General features: G+C 35.5%; 1 protein-coding gene across 2 annotated transcripts in view; it reads right to left on the reverse strand.

The window, feature by feature from the left end:
* Positions 1–22380, reverse strand: part of NUBPL (NUBP iron-sulfur cluster assembly factor, mitochondrial) — a 222413-nt gene that overhangs the window by 129834 nt on the left and 70199 nt on the right. Inside the window, exons 5-6 of one of the 2 annotated variants that reach the window (XM_049612925.1) lie at positions 4848–4887; positions 4667–4757 (exon numbers count right to left, since the gene is read on the reverse strand). In XM_049612925.1, coding sequence (XP_049468882.1) covers positions 4667–4757; positions 4848–4887 — 131 coding nt within the window. The remainder of the gene's footprint in view (positions 1–4666; positions 4758–4847; positions 4888–22380) is intronic. The other variant, XM_049612926.1, reaches the window with a different exon arrangement.

Below are 22380 nucleotides of genomic sequence, written 5' to 3' on the forward strand. Positions count from 1 at the left end.
AACAACTAGATAATCGATTATGTGTTTTCTAACTTTACCAAGCAATTAATTTGATTCTGACCCTATCTACACCAGGTACTGTACCTGGTGTAGACAGTGTCACAGCATCAGATCTCACAGGTTAAGGACTCAATCCTACCAGACTACTCCCACTTCAGACACCAATCACAGGTCTAGGTTGTTACCTGTGCTTCTGGACTGATGGGCTATAAATCAGAGGTTTTCATAACCCCTTCCCTTCAGGTGTGATTAATTTATAAGAGTGGCTCACAGAACTCAGAGAAACATTTACTTATGTTTACTAGTTTATTATAAAGGGTTTCAGAAAGAATATAGATAAACAGCCCGATGAAGAGATACAAAGAGCAAGGTCCAAAAAGGCCCTCAGCATACGAGCTTCTGTCCCCACAGAACTAGGTATGCAGAACCCACGAGGATGTAAATACATTCACCAACGCAGAAGCTCATTGAAAGTTTTCATAGCTTACTTAATCTAAACCACACCATACTTCCCCTTCCCTTTCCCCTTCCCAGAGGTCAGTGGATGGGGCTGATAAAGTCCCAACCCTCTAAACACTTGGGTCTTTCTGGAGACCAGCCCCATCATGAGTCTATCCAGGGTCCCCACTGTAAGTCACCTTACTAGCATGAACTCAGGTGTGCTCAAAAAGGGATTCCTCATAAATGACAAAAGATACTCCAATTGATAACTCAGGAAATTCCAAGGGTTTTAGAAGATTTGTGCCAGGACCCAAGAGCAAAAACAAATATATTTACTATTATACCACAACTATGAAAAAATATAAACCTTTATCTCACTTCCCACACAAAATTTAAGATGTGCAAACCAGAACTATAAAGCTCTGAGACAATAATATATGAGAATATGTTTGTAACCTTGGATTGACAGGCAAAGATTTCTTAGAGAGGACACAAAAAGCATTCAGCATTAAAAAAATTTTTTTTGATAAAATGGATTTCATGAAAATTTAAAACATCAGTTAATCAAAAGGCAAGCCACATACTGGGAGAAATATTCCCAATACATATATCTGACAATGGACTCACAGCCAGAATATATTAAAACTCTTACAACTCAATTATAAGAAGAAAAATGAGCCAATAAAAAAATGAGTAGAAGACTTCACAGACACTTCATAAAGGAAGACACAGTGATATCTAATACACACATGAAAAGGGGCTAAACATCACTGAACATCAGGGAAGCACAAACTAAAATGATAAGAAGATACCATTTTACATCCACTAGTGAAGAGACTGACAACACCAAATGCTGACAAGATGCGAAGCAACTGAAACTCTTATGAACTCTGGTACAAGTATTTATAGCAGCATTATTCATAATAGCCAAAAACTGGAGTCTACCCAAAAGTCCATCAATAGAAGAACAAACAGTATTTGATTATATTCATGCAATGAATACTACTGAGCAATAAAAAGGGACTCATTTACTGATACAGGCAACAAAAGGATGATGTTCAAATGCATTAGGCTAAGAGAAAGAAACCAAATACAACTACATTCTGTAGGTTTCCATTTATATGAAGTGTGAGAACAAGCAGAACTCATTTATGATACTGGAAATCACAACTGTGATGGCCTATGAGTGGGAGGGAGATTGAATAAAAGAATGTCCAATGAAACACTATGGGGGATGGAAATGTTCTCTGTCTTGATTGGGGTATGGTTACACAGATATATACACATGTATCAAAAATAACTAAACCATACTTATAAGATCTCTGCATCCCATAGTATGCATAAGTTTAACTCAATAAAATCTCACAACGGAGAGGGAAAAAACTTTAAACCAGGCTTTCAGTTCAAGATGGTAGACTGACCATAAGTATTTATCTTCTTCCTCAAAAGAGTAACTATGAAGAGACATGAAAGGAACTTCTATATTCTATTTATCATGTCCTGAATAATTATATAGGTATTTTCACTTAGGGATAATCCATCTAACTGTGCACTTATGACTTGTACACTCTTCTGTATATATGTTATATGCAATTTTTTTTCTATTAGCCAATGAATCAGGTAGCCTCCACAGTTCACTGCTGTACAGAGCAGCTATCGAGCCACTAAATTTTCACAAAAGATGTTAAACTTACCAAGTGTTGGTGTGCTTTCCTAAAGCAAAACAAAAAACAAAAATAAAACACTCCCTAATTAGCAACTCAGATGATAAACACTGGTCACAGTATAGTCCAAAAATATCAACTTTTCACCCCCAATTAAAATGTGCAAATGATAAAAGTAACTTTTAAAAAGACTGTAAGGTGAATATACAGTGTAATGTCCTAGTATCTTACAGAGTATCCCAATAAAATAAGCTATAGATCCATTTTCTCACCTCATCTTTCATCCTGATATTTTGCAGCACGTTTTGCTAAAAACGGACCTTCAGCATTTATGTGAGTAAACAGTAACTTTTTTTCTTAATTTTTTTAACACTTATTTTTGAGAGACAAAGACAGAGCACAAGCAGGGGAGGGGCAGAGAGAGAGGGAGACACAGAACCTGAAGCAGGCTCCAGGCTCTGGGCTGTCAGCACAGAGACAGATGCAGGGCTTAAACCCATGAACCGTGAGATCATGACCTGAGCCAAAGTCAGACGCTTAACTGACTGAGCCACCCAGGCTCCCCTAAACTGTGACTTTTATATGACTTATGTGTCAGGGAGCCAAATCTCCAAATCTCCAATAGGGCCTCTACCAGACTACCAAATTCCATAAATATTTCTTAAGCTTAGTATTTGATAACTGTTGAGAAGAACATGAATAATGTCAGATGACTGACATGATGGGAGTGTGGCTTGAATTCAGAAATCAAAAATGTATAATGCCAGCAATTAACATAATTATTCTATAACTCCAACAGTATTCAGCAGTAGATAAAAGAGGCTGGGTTATGGAAGGACATTGACTGATAATGTGGAATCAGGATCCTGCCCCTCCTCTCTTCCCTAACACCTCAGAATAAAAAAATAATAAATCTGGTTTCTTCTTTGATCTTTTACCTCTGGTTTCATAAGGTTTTCTTCATTTATAAAAGCAGGCACAAATTTTTTGCAGCCTAATTAATGTGTACTGTCAGGTTTACTTTCACTCCTCCATGGGAAACTCCCTTTGCCCCTCTCCTGAGGGTACGTGCATACTGGGTCTCTCTCATCTACCCTCAGGGGCTCTTTTGCCAGAGATGTTTTCATCACCTGTTGCAGTCTGAGGTTTAAATGGGTCTTAGTACTTAAAAAGGACACTTGGAGGCAGGATCCTGCTTCCCTTAGAGGACAGCACCAACACTTGGCTATATCTCTGTGTCTCTTATCACTGACTTGGATCTCCAAGACTCTGATCACTTTGAAAAATACAAGTATTTCCATTTTCTTGTGACCATCCATAAGGCTTAGGAAAAAATTTGATTCATTTCCTGTTGAGAATTATAACAGTAACATAGGAAGGGAAAATTAATATTTAGAATATTCTGATGACAAAATCAGAATTTTCCTCTTGGTGTTTCCAAATTCCCACTGACTCTAACTTTAATTATAACCTGAATAAAGACTGTTGTAGAATTTCCTTAAAAAAAAAAAAGAGGCTGAGTTAATCCACACAAATAAAGGTTAAAGATCAAGGTCACAAAGGAATTGGTAAAGAAGGGGTGTTGTTGGGAATACAACTGAAATAGCCAACTATGGGATCTGAGTATAAAAGGGGAAGAAATGCAGCCACGAGACTTGAACGCACTAGGAAAGTAGCAGGACTCTGGGACCAGAGATCAAAAAGCACATTTATCAGAACTTAAGCAGCAGAAGGAAGACAAGATGTAACATTAAAAAAAAGAAGAGTTTCAGAGTTCAAGACATATTTCATTTACCAACTATTTCAACTAGAAATGAATATAGGAATATCTATGATTAGAATTGTCAACTTATCACGTAATTCCTGACCCAAAGTAAAATCTGAATAAATAAGGGATAATTGCTGTAAATGGATGGAGAAAATCCAAATTACTTATAATATTTATCTAGAACATAATTAACTACAAATTCACAGCTACTAGAAAAAAATTAAAATTATTTCTATAAATAACATATATCCCATCTGATATTTTTAGATTATCCAATCAACTGTTCTCTTCCTTAAGGATAAATTAAAGTTGATTGGGCAGATATTATATACATAAATAAAGAGCCAGATGTACTCAGTGTAAAAAAAAATTTTATTTTGTTCTAAAGCAATTTTAAAACGTGAGCATGATTTATATAACTTTTTTCTACATGCAAGAATGTCTACACTGCCCTTATAACTCAATATTGGCCACAATGAGATTAAACATAAATCTAAAGAAGGTAGATTACTTATAGATTTCATCATCTGACTGCAGACTCTGAACAAAGCAAAAGAACAATATAAAATAAGGCATTAAGATTTTCGGTAATCGTAAGCAATGGGTAAGATTAAATCACAGACCAGTGAAACTGGTCTTGGTGCCACATAATTCATTATACATCCAGTCGATTAGTTGGATTCTTTTGCAAAACATCTCAAGCCTGACTGCAAATATTAACCACTCTCCAATCAGCAAATGCATTAACAATAATGTGCCAATAATAAAGTGACACTTAATTCAATTTTCTTACCTGCCTCAATAGTTTCTCAATAGCTGACATTACCATAAGGCCTCTCCAAACAACTGGTGCAGTCTCTTCAACCAGGAAGCCCATAGACATACTGCAAGAGTAAACCAAAAATATAGCTAATTTACATACATTAATCAATATTATTCTGAAAAGTAGCATAAAGTAAAAAAGATATACTTACCAAGCAATACCATAATTCAAAAGAGGCCTCATTAGGTTGTCTGAAGTTAAAAAATAAAAAAAAAAAACTCTCTTTTAGAATATACAAACATACTGACTTATTTTCTTATCAAAAAGTGTCAAATTAAAAATACAAATGGGCTATTCAAACTGCTGCTCTTTAACTTCCAACTTATTCACCTCAATAAACAACAGTTTAAACATTATACCAAGCACACAACCAATACTTACAATAGATACAACATCTAAAAATAGTTGGGATAAAGTTTTAAGAAACATATATAATTTTCAAGTGTTTCTAAAAAATAGCCTCTGTAAGTAATTGTATCCATCAATTTTATTCATATATATAAATATATAAATTACATACGTGTTTAGTATGTGTATACATGACAAGTACACATACAAATACACGTGCATGCATCTAATAAGTTCTCTATTTTGTATCGCAACATTAATAAAAGTCATATATTAAAAACCACAGCAAACATCACAGTCAATGGTAAAAGACTGAAAGTTTTCCCCTAAGATCAGGAACAAGACAGGGATACTCTCACTTCTGTCATTTTTATTCAACATAATACTGAGAGAGCCAGAGCAATGAGGCAAGAAAGAGAAACAAACAGCACCCAAATTAGAAAGGAAAAAGTTTTCTCTGTTCGCAGATGATATGATTTTATTTATAGAAAATCCTTAAGATTCCACAAAAAGACTATTAAAGCTATTAATGAATTCAACTAAGTAGCAGGATACAAGTCAACACACAAATATCCACTGCATTTCTATAAACTAACAACAATCTGAAAAGAAAATTATGAAAACACTTCCATTTGTAACAACATCAAAAACAATCAAAAGAATTAACCTAACCAAGGAGATGAAAGATTTGTACAATGAAAACCTCAAACCATTGCTGAAAAAAATCAAAGACGACATAAATAAAAGGAAACACCTATCATGTTCATTGACTGGAAGACTTAATATTGCGAATACTGCCTAAAGCAATCTACAAATTCAACGGAACCCTATGTCAAATCCCAATGACATCTTTTGCAGAAACAGACAAAAAAACCCATCCTAAAATTCATATGGAATCTCAAGGGATCCCAAATAGACAAATCAATCTAGAAAAGAAGAACAAAGCTGAAGGATTCATAGCTCCTGGTTTCAAAACTTAACTGCAAAGCTGAAGTAAGCAAATCAGTGAGGTACCGGCATAAAGACAGATATAAAGACCAGTGGAATAGAATAGACAGCCTAGAAATAAACCATCACATATATAATCAAATCGTTTTTGACAGGAGGCCAAGATCATTCAATGGGGAAAGGACAGTCTTTTCCACAAATGGTGCTGAGAAAACTGGATATCCACAGGCAGAAGAATGAAGTCAGACCCTTACCTAACACCATATGCAAAAATTAACTCAAAATGGATCAAAGACCTAAATGTAAGAGCTAAAATTATAAAACTCTTAGAAACAAACATAGAGCAAAAGCTTCATGTCATTGGATTAGGCAATGATTTCTTGGATATGACAACAAAGGTACAGGCAACAAAAGAAATAATAAACATGGACTTAATGAGAATTTTTAAATGTTGTGCATCAAAGATAGTATCAACAAGTAAAATAGTAAGCCACAGAATGAGAGAAAACATTTATAAATCATGTATCTTATAAGGGATTCATATCCAGAGTATATTAAATCTTTTTGTTTCATTTTTTTAAATTTACATCCAAGTTAGTTAACAATACAATAATGACTTCAGGAATAGAATCCAGTGATTCATCACCTACATATAACACCCAGTGCTCATCCCAACAAGTGTCCTCCTTAACACCCCTTGTCCAATTAGCCCATCCCCGCACCCATTATCTCTCCAGCAACCCTTTCCTGTATTTAAGAGTCTCTTATGGTTTGTTCCCATCCCTATTTTTATGTTATTTTTGCTCGCCTTCCCTCATGTTCATCTGTTTTGTATCTTAAATTCAACATGAGTGAAGTCATATGATATTTGTCTTTCTCTAATTTCACTTAGCACAATACTGTCTAGTTCCATCCATGTTATTGCAAATGGCAAGACTTCATTCTTTTTGATTGCCGAGTAACACAGGATATGTTAAATCTTAAAACTCAACAACAGCAGCAAAAAATGAAACATAATTCAAAAATGAGCAAAGGAAGTGAAGAAACATTTCCTCAAGGAAGATATACAAATAGCCAAAAAGCACATGGAAAAATATTCAACATCACTGATCATTAGGGAAATGTGAATCAAAATTACCATAAGATACCATCTCATACCTATTAGAATGGCTACCATTAAAAAAAAAAAGAACTGACAAACACAGAAAATAAGAAGTACTGGTAAGAATATGCAGAAGTTTGAAGAATACTTGTACACTACTGGTAGAAATATAAAAAGGTATAGCTGCTATGGAAAATAATACGGTGGCTCCTCAAAAACCTAAAAATAAATTACCATATGAACCAGGAACTCCACTTCTTAGTACATACAGAAAGGGAATGAAATGAGGGTCTCAGGGTCTTGAAGATATAGGTGTACACTCATGTTCATAGGGGAATTATTCACAATAGCTACAATGTGTAAGTAACCCAAGTGTCCACTGACAGATGAATGGATAAGCCAAATGTGGTGTATGTCTATGTGTGTATATATATGTATATATCCATATATATAGATACAGATATAGATATAGGTACATAATAGAATACTTTAAATTATTAAAGTCTTAAAGAGGAAGGAAATTCTGACATGCTATAACATGGATGAACCCTGAGGACATTATGCTAAGTGAAATAAGCCAGTCACAAAAGAGAAATACTGTATGATTCCCCTTACGTGAAATACGTAAAGTAGTAAAAATCATACAGACAAAAAGGAGAATGGCAGGTGGCAGTGAGGAGTTACTGTTTGAAAGGTATAAAGTTTCAGTTTTACAAGACAAGAAGAACTATGGAGATGGATAATGGTGATGGCTGCAAAACATTATGAATGTATTTAAAAGGCCAGTGAACTGGTATACTTAAAAATGGTTAAGATGGTGGGGTGCCCAGGTGGATCAGTTGGTTAAGCGACTGACTCTTGATTTCAGCTCAGGTCATGATCTCACGTGATCTGACAATGCAGAGTCTGCTTGGGATTCTCTCTCTCCCCTTCTCTCTCTGCCCCTCCCCCCACGTGCATGCACTCTCTCTCTAAAATAAACAAATAAACTTTATTTTAAAAAAAGGTTAAGATGGTAAGCTTTATGTTATGTGTATTTTACCACAATAAAAAAATATATTTTAAACTCTCCTTTGTCATTGGAGACAAGAAGTTGCATTAATCTTGAGGGAAAAACAATCTACTGTTTATGACCAAGTACCTACAAAAAACAAAAAAACAAAACAAAACAAAAAAACAAAACAGGAAAAGAAATTACAGTTTACAGTCAACTAAAAAGTATATAAACTATAAAATAATTTATATTACTATAAAATATGGTTTCTTTTATCAAACGATCTGTGTACCCAGATTCTCATTCATTCTTGCTACTATAGTCTATTTCACCGTAATAAGGTATAGAAAAAGCCCTCTAGACACTTTACGCAACTTGGACTAGTGTTGAGCTAAAAGTCTAGGACAGATCATAAAAATCTAGTAGAATTTTGCAGTCAGATTTCATCAGTGTCTTTTAGCCTGTTTCTCCTTCTTAAAGAGACTGAAATTGAGAACTGTAGATAAAACATATAGGCATGGTTTATATGTCAGTTTTTCCCCAAAGCATCCAACTTAAACTTTCAGAGTAACTTTTCACCATTGTGCTCTGTATTTTTTATACTTTGATTTTCTCCAATTACGTATGGATACAGATTAAAGAGTCAAGTTGTACTATAAAACTGTTACTGAAAGTCAATAATCTTACAACCCTCTTCCATTTCTTACTCCCCAGAGCCAACAACTCTCAACCCAAATGATTTTTTTAACTTCTCATTTTGAATTAATCTGAGGCTTATAGAAAGTTGCAAAAATAGTACAGTCTTCATATGCCCTTTACCTAGCTTTCCTTAATGTTAACATCTTACATAACCATAATACAATTATCACAACCAGGAAACGAACACTGATACAATATGATTAACTAATCTGTGAACCTTATTCAAATTTTCACAACTTTTAGTTGTCTCATAAAATTTTATAGGATTTAGTAATTTTTTCGTGAACACAGGCACACTTTTCAGGCACTCATCCTCTCTATGTAATTATATCACCATCTTAATTAGATAATCATGTAAATGCTATGAATAGCTGAGCAAGATGACATAAAATATGATTATTTTTCCTTTGTTCCCATGAATTGATGATAGGCAGATCTTGTGGTGCATGTGTTTCCTTCATTTTCTATGTATTTCCTAGTAATTTGCTACTAAACTACCTTCCAGTTTTGTAAATATCAAATACGTTAATCAAATGCACTAGGCATTCATGTCCATTATCCTGAACAAGACTCTGCTTAACTGTTTATAGTGTCTTCTGAATAAAAGGTCTTTTTTATATAGATTTTTTCTTTTTAAGTAATCTCTACACTCATTGTGGGGCTCGAACTTACAAACCCAAAATCAAGAGGCACATGCTCTACCAAATGAGCCAGGCAAGCACCCCCAGAAGTTCTTACTTTTTATATAATCAAATACATTAATTTTTCCCTTTATGGTTTATCCTTTTCCTTTATGGTTTAAGAAATCCTTCCTTAAAATATTGTCAATGAGATATTCTCTTTTTTTAATTTTTTAAAATATTTATTCATTTTTGAGAGAGAGACAGAGTGAGAGCAGGGAGGGGAAGAGAGAGAGGAAGACATAGAATGTGATGCAGGCTCCAGGCTCTGAGCTGTCAGCAGAGTCCTACAGACTGTGAGATCATGACCCGAGCCGAAATTGGATGCTTAACCAACCAGGCGCCCCGAGATACTCTCTTATAACCCTTTATAGTTCTGCATTTCACATTTAAGTACTTAAACTTATTATTTGGAATTAATTTCTGTGTGTGGTGTGAGAATCCATTTTATTTCCATGTGGATAATAACTTGTCCCACCATGAGTAATCTGCAATGACAGCTCTGTCATAAATCAGGTTTCCATATATGTATGAGTCTGTTTCTGGGCTCTCTATTCAGTTGTACTAGTTTGTCCAGCCTTGAGCCAATACTGAACAAGGTATAACTTTACATTAAGTTCTCCTACCTGCTAGAGTAAATCCCCTACCTGGTTCTCTCTCTTCAGGAGTGTCTTACCTATTCATGGCTCTTTGCTCATCTTTATAAATTGTATATTCAACTTGGCCATTTTCCACAAATAGAATTTTGATTGAATTTGTGAGACTATCAGAAACAACTGATATCTTTATAAAATTCTGTACTCCTATCCATGAACATCTGTCTCTCCGTGTATTTACATCTGTAAAATCTTTCAATAAGGATTTAGAATTTTTTTCCCCACATAAGATTCATACATTTGTTGTTAGATTTGTTCCCAGGTGCCCTGTATTTTTTTAAGACATTTGTATCTTTTTTGAAATTGCATTTTCTAACTTATTATTGATATATAAAAATGTAATTTTCTTGTATATTATTATTATATCTAGCCAACCTACTAAATTCCCTTCTTCATTTTAAATTTTTTTTTTTTCAACATTTATTTTATTTTTGGGGACAGAGAGAGACAGAGCATGAACGGGGGAGGGACAGAGAGAGAGGGAGACACAGAATCGGAAACAGGCTCCAGGCTCCGAGCCATCAGCCCAGAGCCCGACGCGGGGCTCGAACTCACGGACCGTGAGATCGTGACCTGGCTGAAGTCGGACGCTCAACCGACTGCGCCACCCAGGCGCCCCATCCCTTCTTCATTTTAATAATTTGTCGAAAGTTTTTTGTTTTGCTTTGTTTTGTTTTTTGAGAGAAAGAGAGAGTGAGCATGCACATGAGTGGGTTAGGCGCAAAGGGAGAAAGAGAATCTTAAGCAGGTTCCATGCTCAGTGCAGAGCCCAACATAGGGATCAATTTCACAACCATTAGATCATGACCTGAGATGAAATAAAGTCAGATGCTTAACTGACCGACCCACCCAGGCATCCCGAAAGTTTTTTTAAATTTTCTATGTAAATAGTGATACTTTCTACAGATAATGACAGTTTGCTTCTTTTATTCAATTCCTAATTCATGAGGGTTAGTATGTGTCTGGGTTTATTTGCAGATTAGGAGTGCCTGTTCAATGTTAAATAAAAGGTGTGATACCAGGACTGCTTGTCTCATTCCGAATAGTAAATGAAATGCTTTTGGGGTGCCTAACTGGCTCAGTCAGCTAAGTGTCTGACTCTTGGATCTTGACTCAGGTCATGATTTCAGAGTTTGTGGGTCAAGCCCCACATCGGGCTCTGTGCTGATGGTGTAGAGCCTGCTTGGGATTCTATCTCTCCTTTTCTCTGCCCCTCCCCAACATGTGCTCATATGTGCATGTGCCCATGGTCTCTTACTCTCTCAGTGGGGGAGGACTTAAATGAAATGCTTTTAACAATTCACCAGTAAGTATAATGCTTGCTTTGTATTTTTATAAAAATACAAATACATTATTTAACATTATATCAGGATATCAGGTTAAATAAAATTCTCTTTTAGTTCTAGTTCAAGAAGAGTATTGATAAAAATGGTTTTTTTGGTTTTATAGAATGCCTGTTCAGCATCTTTCTGAATAACATACTTTTTCTCCTTTAACTTACAAAACTGTTAAGTTACGTTAAATTTTTTTCTAATGTCAAACCAACTTGCTCCCCTGGATTAAACGCCATTTAATCACAATATAGCTATTTTATACAATGCTAACAAGTTGCTAATATTTGCTTAAGACTTTTTATATATGTTAATTAGGGAGACTGGCCTATAATTCTCCCATTTCATTCTATCCCACTAAGGCTTTACTAGCCTCATAAACTAAATTGGGAAAATATTATATATTTTTCTACCCTATGAATGAGTTTATATAAGAATGGAATACTGGTTTGCTATTTTCATGGTAAGATTTTTAACTACTGATTCCATTTCTTTAGTAGGTATGGAATAAACTAGATGTTCTATTCCTTCCTCAATTTGGTTTAGTGATATACATTTTTCTAGAGATTGCCCATTTCAACAAAATTTTCAAATGTATCAGCATAAAACTGTCCAAATATCTCAGATTTTAAACCCATGGCTATATCTGTCAAGTCCCTTTTATTATTTCCAATATATTTACAGGTCTTTTTTTTTTTTTTTAATTCTACGTTGCCGGGCATTTGTCTAATTTATTAGTCTTCAAAAAATAAATTTTTGGTTCTCTTGGTTCTCTACTATATCTCCATTTTCAAGTTCATTAATTTCTGCTCTTAATCACTTCTTTCCTTCCACCTTCTTTGGGTTTATTGCATTGCTCTCATTTCTTAAGTTAAACAGCTAATTTATTTTCAGCCTTTCTTCTTTTGTAAAGAGAAATGCTTATGACTACCTCTGGATATATTTTAGCTTTATCTCACAAGTTTCCATTTTCATTGTTTCTCCTTTCAACCATGCATTATTTAGAAATTGTTTTTAATTTCCAAATGTGTATGTGTTTTTAGTTATCATTTTGTTATAAGCTTCTAAATTAACTGTGTGGTAGGTAGAAAAATGTAGTCCGAATAATACCAATCTTTGAAATTCACTGCAACTATCTTCATGGCCTATTCCATAATCAATTTTTATAAATGTTCCAGGTGTGCTTGAAAAGAATATTCTATTTATGGCCATTAGATCAAGCTTGTTTGAAGGTAGTAATTCTTCACATTCAGTAACACTTTTGCTGTAAAGTCTATCTTGTCTGACATTAACATAACTACACCCAGTTTCATTTCGCTCTATTTATGGTTTTTAATCCTTTAGCTTTTGCCCTATATATTTTTTTTATTTAAAAAAAATTTTTTTTAACGTTTATTTATTTTTGAGACAGAGAAAGAGACAGAGCATGAACGGGGGAGGGGCAGAGCGAGGGGGAGACACAATCGGAAGCAGGCTCCAGGCTCTGAGCCATCAGCCCAGAGCCGACGCAGGGCTCGAACTCACGGACCTGAGATCGTGACCTGAGCCGAAGTCGGATGCTTAACCGACTGAGCCACCCAGGCGCCCTTGCCCTATATATTTTTATGTTTTAGATAATATCTCTTATAAATAGATTTAACCTATCTGGATTTGGTTTTGTTTTATTTTTTATTTTCTCCTGTCTTACAGTATTATTGTTTTAACTAGAAAGTTGTGTAATATTTAGATTTATATTGCTGATATATTGGGGCACTGGGGTGGCTCAGTCAGTTGAACATCTGACTCCTGATTTTGACCCAGGTCATGATCACAGAGTTGTGGGATTGAGCCCCATGTCCAGCTCGGCGCTGTGTGTGGAGCCTTCTTGAGATTCTCTTTCTCTTTCTCTCTCTCTCTCTCTCTCCCACTTGCAATCTCTCTCCCTAAAATAAATAAATATATGTATTCATACTTACTATTAAATTTTGTACTTTCTCCTGGCCTCCCCCCTTTTTTTTAGTATTTTTACATTTTTGAGATTCTTCCCCCTCATTACATTTTTCCCTTTTTTACAATGGAAATCATACAGTTCATTTCTAGTCTTATAATGACTATCTAGTATTTTTTTAAAACATACTTAAAGTGTGAAGTTAAACAACACTTCTACCTCTCTTTTGAGAGAGAGCAAGAGAGCACACACACATAAATGCAAGGCAGGGGCAGAGAGAGAGAGGGAGAGGGAGAGGAAGAAAGAGAATCTTAACCAGGCTCCATACCCAGCACAGAGCCCAATGTGGGGCTTGATCTCACAACCATGAGATCATCACCTGAGCCAAAATCAAGAGTTGGACACTTAACCAATTGAGGCACCCCTACCTTCTTCCTCTTTGCATGTTTCAAATGAATCACTGTCCCTCCTAAGTCAATTTATATGCCATTGCTGTCCTGAATTTTAGTTTTATCTTGGAGAATTCTCAGCCATTATCTCCTTGAATATTGCCTCTGTTACAGTTTCTCCATTATCTCCTTCTAGAACAATGGTTAGTCCCATGTTGGATCTTCTCATGCTGCTTACCATGGCCCTCAAACTTGCATTTGTTTTCCAATTTTCCTCTATGTACTACATTCTGAGTATTTTCTTTTCACCTATATTCATTAATTAATTTTCTCTTTGGTTGTGCCTAATCTTTAATCTGCCCAGATTTTCCCACTCTACCCAGAGCCAAGAACAAATCCAGCACTTATTCCCAGTAATCACTAATGTATGGAAGGATTTATTTTATGATCACTTATTAAGGATATCACAATTAGTGTGTCCAGCTCTTATAAGGTGCATTGAACCTCCCTCCCTCCTTAGATGCCATATTTTGCCCCTATTCCTTCATAAATAATCCTGTAAAATACAGGCCCTAAGCCACCAAGATCAGCAGGTAATACCTGAGTAAATATCAATTCCAGTGCACAACTACACCAGTTGGCTCACACTTTCCTGTTATTTCTGAGTTCTGAGAAATTCCCTTCCTTTCCCACTATCTCAGACATGTACTGAAAAGTAGTTTTTGTTAATATTCCATGTAATATTTTAAGGTATGCTGTTATAGGAAGAGTTTTTCTGGACATCTAGTTTGCCACATCTAGAAGTAGAAAGCTGCTGATTTTTAGTGATCTTAGATTCCTTATGATATCTTACAGAACTCTATTTTTCAAATAATTTTCTGATTATTTCTTGTGAATTTCTAGATAAACAAACATACCACATGGAATTAATAACAATTCTGCCTTTTCCTTTCCACTATTAATAACCCTTACTTCTTTTTCTTGTTTTAGTGGATCAGTTAAAACCTGCAGTAGCAATGGCACTGCACTTGAAGAGATCATACCAAAAATTAAATAGGACAATATGGGTGTCATCTATTTACTTAATCCTCCATTTGAAATAGATGATCTAAGTAGTTTGAGCCTGTTCAAAACAGAACTTTAAGTTCAAACTGGAACTGGAAATGTAAACTAGATGTTATGGACTGAATGTTGTGTTCCCACCAAAATTCATATGCTGAAATCCTAACCCCCAATGTGATGGTATTAGGAGGGGGATTAGCTCATGAGGTAGAGCTCTCATGACTGGGCCTAGTACCCTTATAAAAGATACTCTAGAGGGCTCTCATGCCCTGTCTGCCATGAGAGGAAACAAATGACAAGACAGCTATCTATCAACTAGTAAGCAGGTCTTCACCAAATGTCAAAGCTGCTGGCACCTTGATTTTGGACTTCCCAGCCTCCAAAACTGTGAGAAATAAATGTTTGTGGTTTAAGCCACCCAGTCTATGGTATTTTTGTCACAGCAACCTGAACAAACTAAGACACTGGGACGGTCCAAAGCCTTTTCACAAAATTGGAAACCAAAATCTCTAACACTATATAAGAATAATCTTTAATCTTAATCTACTTCATCAGTATGCTAAATCTCCATCCAGAGAAAATGTGTAGTTTAAATACTTCTTGTAGTTTGGTGAATAATAAATTGTAAACTGAAAGCAGCAATGTAAGCAGATTCATCATCATGTTAAATGCATTTCTTCAGAATTTAACAGGGAAAAATGTACAGAGAGTCCTAAATATTACAACATATACATTAAAAAGAAAGTTAGAAGCACAGTCTTCTTTATCTTCTCCTGTATATTAGTAAACAAAATTAATACCACTTAGTAAACAAAATTAACACCACCTAAAAGCATTTTACTTTAATTAATAAAATCCTCAGATTTGAATGATGGCATAGGCTGAAACCATACTTTTAAATTAGTGGAGAAAGACTCTGAACAACAACTCATGATTATAGGTACAAATTAGTATATGTGCTAATTTTTAAATGTGCTTTTTATTTTTAAAAATGTGTACAGCAATTCCTACACATAAACTTAACAGAAAACCTAACAAAATACTATTGGTTGAAAGTTTATAGAGAAATTTTGGAATCTACTGTCCTGTAACAGCTTTTTGAAGAGACCACCATTAGCTGAAGCTATCATGACAGAGATCATTATTTCATACTTCCTCATATCTTCATGAAAGCTCATACACTGAAGCATAAAAGATTCTTACTCTAAGTCAAACCATTTCAATTGCCATAATGCCATTCATGACACTACGCCACATCCTCCTTGCTCAATTACAACAAAGTTCTATCATTTCTAACAGGTATGAATTTAATTAATGGACTGTATGTTACCAGTGGATTTCGAACAGAGTTGGGAACTACTTTTATATTATAAATTAATTGTCAAGCTAGAAAAGACACTGTGACCAGGTCAAACTGAAGAGCTAGGTATAAAGGAAATAGGCATAAGAAAGACTGCTTTAAATCTTTCTATTATAGTTGAAATTGTTAAATGTTCCAAGGATAACACTCATCTAGAATCAGATTTTCTTTTTGTAGGGATCCCACCGTTCTTGAATCAGCTAAGTGGTAGACATTCCCATTTACTTGGTATTAGCAATAAAGCTGAAAAATCTCTGTAACTTCTACTCCCTGGCTCCAAAAATTAAGAGTTTTAAATGCATCTGAACACCAAGGTTCAGGAATGTATGCCTAAAAAAATTATAACTTAAAGTCATATAATAGAGACATTAAATCCATTTTTTAAAATGAGGACAGAGAATAACCTTAAAGAATATTTAAACATGCAGTAAATAAACAAAACCGTTTTATAAAAACAAGCTTTTATCCACATATTCATGACAAGACATTCAAAGACAAGAACATTCAGAAAGGAAAAGAAAACCCAGGACAAAGTTTACAAAGTCACTTTCTCATCACCCACTTTCCTATTCCTTCTTTTGTGTCTAAAACCAAGATTCTTTCTTATGAGAAATCAGATGCAACAAAGAGGTTGCATCCACTGCTATTCTTTCAAGGAGAACTTCAAGTGGCTACATAAGACAAAGTAGTTCCACCAAGTTAGTACCCAGGAAAAGTTTATAATATCCTACTTGTTTACCTGGAAGAAAGAAGGATTTAGAGAGAAGGTGAGTAAAGATAGGAGAATGGAACCTATCAAAACCCAAAAGCCAACTTGGACAACCTAAGGCAATATAATAATACTGTTATCTAGAAGTGAAAAGGAAAGGGATGTAGAACACAAGAAGGGAGCAGAAAGAATATTAAAAAATTCTTCTTTGCTTTTATAATTTTACATTTATCACTCTTTAATATTTAAATTTCAGTTATCTTTAGCATATTTTCCCTTTTTGTACCACCTTGGAAACTCACTCTCTCATCCCAGGTATCCACCCATCTCAAAGTTGAAAGCCATTCAAGTATCTTTCTTAAAAATCCAACCTCTTTCCCAAGTAAAGAAACTGCCCCTTTCTTTTCCAACTCATTCCTCCTTCCTTAATCAAAACTCTCATTTTCTCATGTGGGTGGTTTCCATTAGGAAAGGAACCTGAAACAAGTAAACCACACTGACAGCTTAAGCTTTGTAGAAGATACAAGTGTTTTAAAATGGAATCTGCTCAGTAGGATATAAATGGGAGGCTATATATAAGGGATATTTCAGAGCAGGGGTGATACCTCAGATTCTTGTCTACTGTGGGGCTAAAATTTTCTTCACTTAGTTAATCACTCAGCAAATACTTACTAAGCAACTAGAAGTATAGAGATAAACTTGGCATCCTCCCTCTGAAACCTTGATAACTTATATTGTAGAATTTAACAGGAAAAAATGAAAGGAAGGCTAGAGGAAAAAATAGGTGATAATGAAACTTTGGGTAAGGATAATAAATACTTGATTTATTTACTGTTACTCCCACAACCCATATACCACCATTCCTGGCCTCCAATCACTTGAGAGCTGCCTTGGCATAATTAAGTGATCATTAACTCATAAATGATCACATTCTTTCTTGCTGAAACTACATACAGACTCAGAATTTCTTCCACATTATGTTCCAGATAACCAGTTGATATTTAAAATGAAAACTATGCATGATCTCTGAGTTAAAGGAGAAGGAAAACTTTAAAAGATGACAGAATGAACCACTTACATTCACTTGAGAATAGTAACACAAGATGAGTTACATTTTATGTCATGCAGTACTGCATAAGATACTTTACAGATACTGTACTTCATTGAATCCTTACAACAATCCTAGGAGGCAAGTACTATCTCCATTTTAGTTGAGAAAAGTAGAAGACTATCCCCAGCCTCCCCTCAGCTTATCTAAATCCCTTTCTTCTATGGCAGTCTCCAAACCAACTCTCCTTCTTCTGGTCTTCTCTAGGATCTAACACTTAATAAATGTTATCTTGTATGATTATTTACCTTTTTATTGCCTCTAACCTATCTTCCCAACTAAACACCATATTCCCCTTACTTAGTATGACTGATGCTCAAAACGTATGTTTATATAATAGCCAAAACAATTTCCTAAATAGCTAAACAGTCAAAAGTAAATATACCGAAGGAAAACTGCACACCCTGTATTTGGTCATCCAGGCTTTTGTAGTGCAGTAAAACATTATTTATTATAAGAAATTAGCCATTTATTAGCTGTGTCCTTGAATAAGTTGTTTTTATATGACATATACACTCTTCAAATGTCATACTTCATATGAAGTAGTTTAAGACCAGAAAACTAAAGTAATGTGCCCAAGGTTAAATAGCTAGCAGCAACCAAGCAGTAAGGATTTGAGACTGAACTTATTTCATTTTAAGTTCCATATTATTTTCACACACATATTCAAGAAGCAGGAGGCTTAAGATCATAGAAATACATATGAGATCAGAAGATAACACATAGCTGGAACATTAGCAAGTATAGATTTTCCTTCTACTGCTTGATGACAACCAGACAAGTTCCATGAAATGGTTGAACAATGCTCCAATAAATCAAGTTATTCTGTACCTAATGTAAATTGTCCTTTAAGTCAATTACAAGTTCATAGGATTATTAACAAAGTATTACAGTTGACTATTTTTAGTTATCTTGATATAACTTTTAACTACATCTCTATAATCCCTAATCTTTCTGTTTATTAGGTAATGTTTCCAGCTTTCTTATCTAATTTATTTGTCATATAAGACTGGTTTTCTTCTATTAACCCACCTAGCCTCTTAAAATCTCAAATTCATTTTTAAGCAGCAATAGTTCACTGCAAGCACAAAGGGTTTAAGAGCTGGGATTTGAAACATACAAACAATAAATGCCCACAGTGACATAAAAGACAGTGACAAAAGAAGCGGCAAGTTAGCAAAACAGAAGTGACACACTGGGAGTAGAAAATGGTATCTTAGTCATATGACGGGGCTTAACACAAAACTATACTTCTTATAGTAACTAAAATGCCTGTTGATATGTATGTTGTGAAGCAAAAACAGAAGTCTAAACACACACATACACACACACACACAAAAAAAAGAAGACAAAATTCTGACTGCCATTATAAAAAGTCCCAGTTAAAAGATAAACAGAATATAACAGAGAAAATAAATAGATATACAACCAAAGACAAAACACTGGCTTCAGTGTGGACTTTATACCAGTGTAGTTAAAAGAATTGTATAAACTTAATTTGTTGTAAGAGGAAAGGAAAAGTTACAAAGCATAGAAGTGAAAAACTATTTTAAGAAGACTACTGAAAAAACTGATCTACTATAACAAAAAAAAAAAAATCATGTAATAAAAAGATACAACTGTGGAATATAAATAAACAAGTTACAATAAAAACATAAAAACTATAAAAGATAATACTTTTACAAATATGCAGGGAGTAACTCCCATAAATATTTTGTATATATAATAAAAGCCTTACTGCATTACCCATTTAGTTATACTAGAAGTTTGGGGGCTCATATGAATGGCCCATATACCAGAGTGTGTGTGTGTATATGAATGTGTGTGTATGTATATATATATATAGAATCAGTAGAATCACTGATGTCTGTGACCCCCACAGTAAATTGGACACTATCCAGAAAAGTAATGAAACAACTGAAGTGTCAGACAGTTTTGTGATTTGGATTATAAGGCACCATTAAATTATTTCTAGAATAGTAAGTGCTTTAAAAATTCCATTCTGGGGAGTAGTAAAAGGATCTTGGGCTGGGTTTGTCCCTCAAACACAGCTAGATCAATATCAAACCATTCTGAACACCTAGGAAATTGATTTGAGGATTAACAGAACAATCTGCATAATTTGAGGGAGAGAAGAGGGCAGGTAGGTGGTGTGGAGAGGTGAAGTGCAGAGGGGAGGCAGCCTTTTAAGGACAAAAAGCACTCACCCTGAAAGCAGCTAGAGAGAAAGGGTGAAAACACACACAGCGGACTGCACAAGAAAAATGTTCCCCAAAATCATTGATGTGAAAAAAGGAAAGCATTTCAAAATGGCCAGTTTTTTTATGAACGGTGAAGTAGAGAGTCTGAAGTTTCAGAGGTTAGCGCTTGGTGGTGCTCCAACAAGGAAGCAGGGTGGAGCCCCCCAGAATAGGCAGCTCTGTCTGAGGATCCCCTGGATCAAACAGGGCGAAGCAGTTCTCCTGCTTGGAGTGCACTTCATAGAAGTGATTCGGCCTCTCCACCCTCTGGCAAAAGATCCGCCCAGTGGGAGCCATCAAGAGGCCAATTCACCGGTATAGGAACAAAGACCGCTGCTGAGGGCAGCAAACACTGACACCAGCTATGTGTTGCAATTTACCATTAACTCTAAGCTGCTGCAGCAGTGCAATCATGCAACCATTTCCTGGGACACGCCAGCACCAGCCACAGCACAGGGAGACCCTCCGCCAGGGGATCACTGAGGGTCCTAACTGCAGGGGTCTCTGAAGTGTAGGGATTTGAAACACAGCGGCACCTGAGATAAAACTCAGGAGACACGCGCTGCCCTAGTAGATGGACAGCGTGGACACAGACAGGGGGAAGGAGTTGACAGAAGCAAGAGACACAAAAGGGGTGACTGATCACACTTCTGTGAGGACAGATGAACTTCCTGGTCCAGGAGACCAGGAAGTGCAGCGAAGACATTTTCACAAGTAGCCTCAAACTGATCAACCCCAGTGAGCTAAAAGGGCTCCACCAAGTAGAGAGGAGAGCCCTTACGCCAAGACATTCTCCCTGAGTCTTCCCAGCACACCTCCACTAGGGCTAGTTGACCTGAAAATGAGAGCAACAGGCCCTTCACCCAGAAGACCACAAATCCCTTCCATGAACTTAGTTTACTGACCATAAACTGCTGCAAAGTTTCAGCTACAGGGGAAAGTCCATCTAGCTTCATTTGGATTTTCTGTTTGTTTGTTCATTTTTTGTTGTTGCTTCTGTTTCTGTTGTTGTTCATTTTCTTTTCTTTTGTTTCTTGGATACAGATAAAGCAAAAATTTGTTTTTAATTTTTAATTTTGTTTCTCTTCTCTCTTTTCTATCAAGCTTCTCTTAACAAGCAGACCAAAACATACTTAGGATCTAGCTTCCTTTATGTGATTTAATTTTTTAATTTTTATTTCATTCTATTATAGTTGTTGTTGTTCTTTTTTCCTCCAAAATGACAAGATGGAGGAAGTCACCCCAAAGAAAGAAGAGGAAAAATGATGGCTAGGGATTTAATCAATGCAGATACAAGTAAGATGTCTGAACTAGGATTTAAAATGATTATAAGGATACTAGTTGGGCTTGGAAAAGGCATAAGAGAAATCATCAGAGAATCCCTTTGTACAGACATAATAGAACTCAAATCTAGTCAGGCCAAAATTAAAAATGCTATATCTGAGATGCAAACACAAAAGGAGGCCATAAAAATGAGGATGGACAGGGCAGAGGAGTGCATTAGCAATACAGAAGACAAAATTATGGAAAATAATGAAGCTGAAGAGAAAAACAAAAGTCAGGGACCACAAAAGCAGACTTAAGAAACTCAGCCATTTGTTAAAACATAGTAACATTCATATCACAGGAGTCCCCGAAGATGAATAGAGAGGAAAAGGGGCAGAAGGTTTATGTGAGCAAATTATACCTGAAAACTTTCCTAATCTGGGGAAGGACACAGACATCAAAATCCAAGAAGCACAGAGAACTCCCATTAGATTCAACAAAACCCAACCAATAGCAAGGCATATCATACTCAAATTCACAAAATCCGCAGAAAAGGAAAGAATCCTGAAAGGAGCAAGGGAAGACAGACCAGTTCACAGCAAATCTGTCCACAGAAACTTGGCAGGCAAGAAAGGAATGGCAAGATAAATTCAATGTGCTGAATGGGAAAAATATGCAGCCAAGAATACTCTATCCAGTAAGGCTGTCATTCAAAATAGAAGAAGAGACAGAGTTTCCCAAACAAAAACTAAGAAGGGAGTTCATGACCACTAAACCAGCCCTGCAAGAAATTTTAAGGGGGACACTTTGAATGTAGGAACGAAAAAAAAAAAAAAAAAAAGCAACGAAGACTAGAAAGAACCAG

The sequence above is a fragment of the Panthera uncia genome (assembly GCF_023721935.1).
Source record: "Panthera uncia isolate 11264 chromosome B3 unlocalized genomic scaffold, Puncia_PCG_1.0 HiC_scaffold_1, whole genome shotgun sequence".
Taxonomy (NCBI): Eukaryota; Metazoa; Chordata; class Mammalia; order Carnivora; family Felidae; genus Panthera; species Panthera uncia.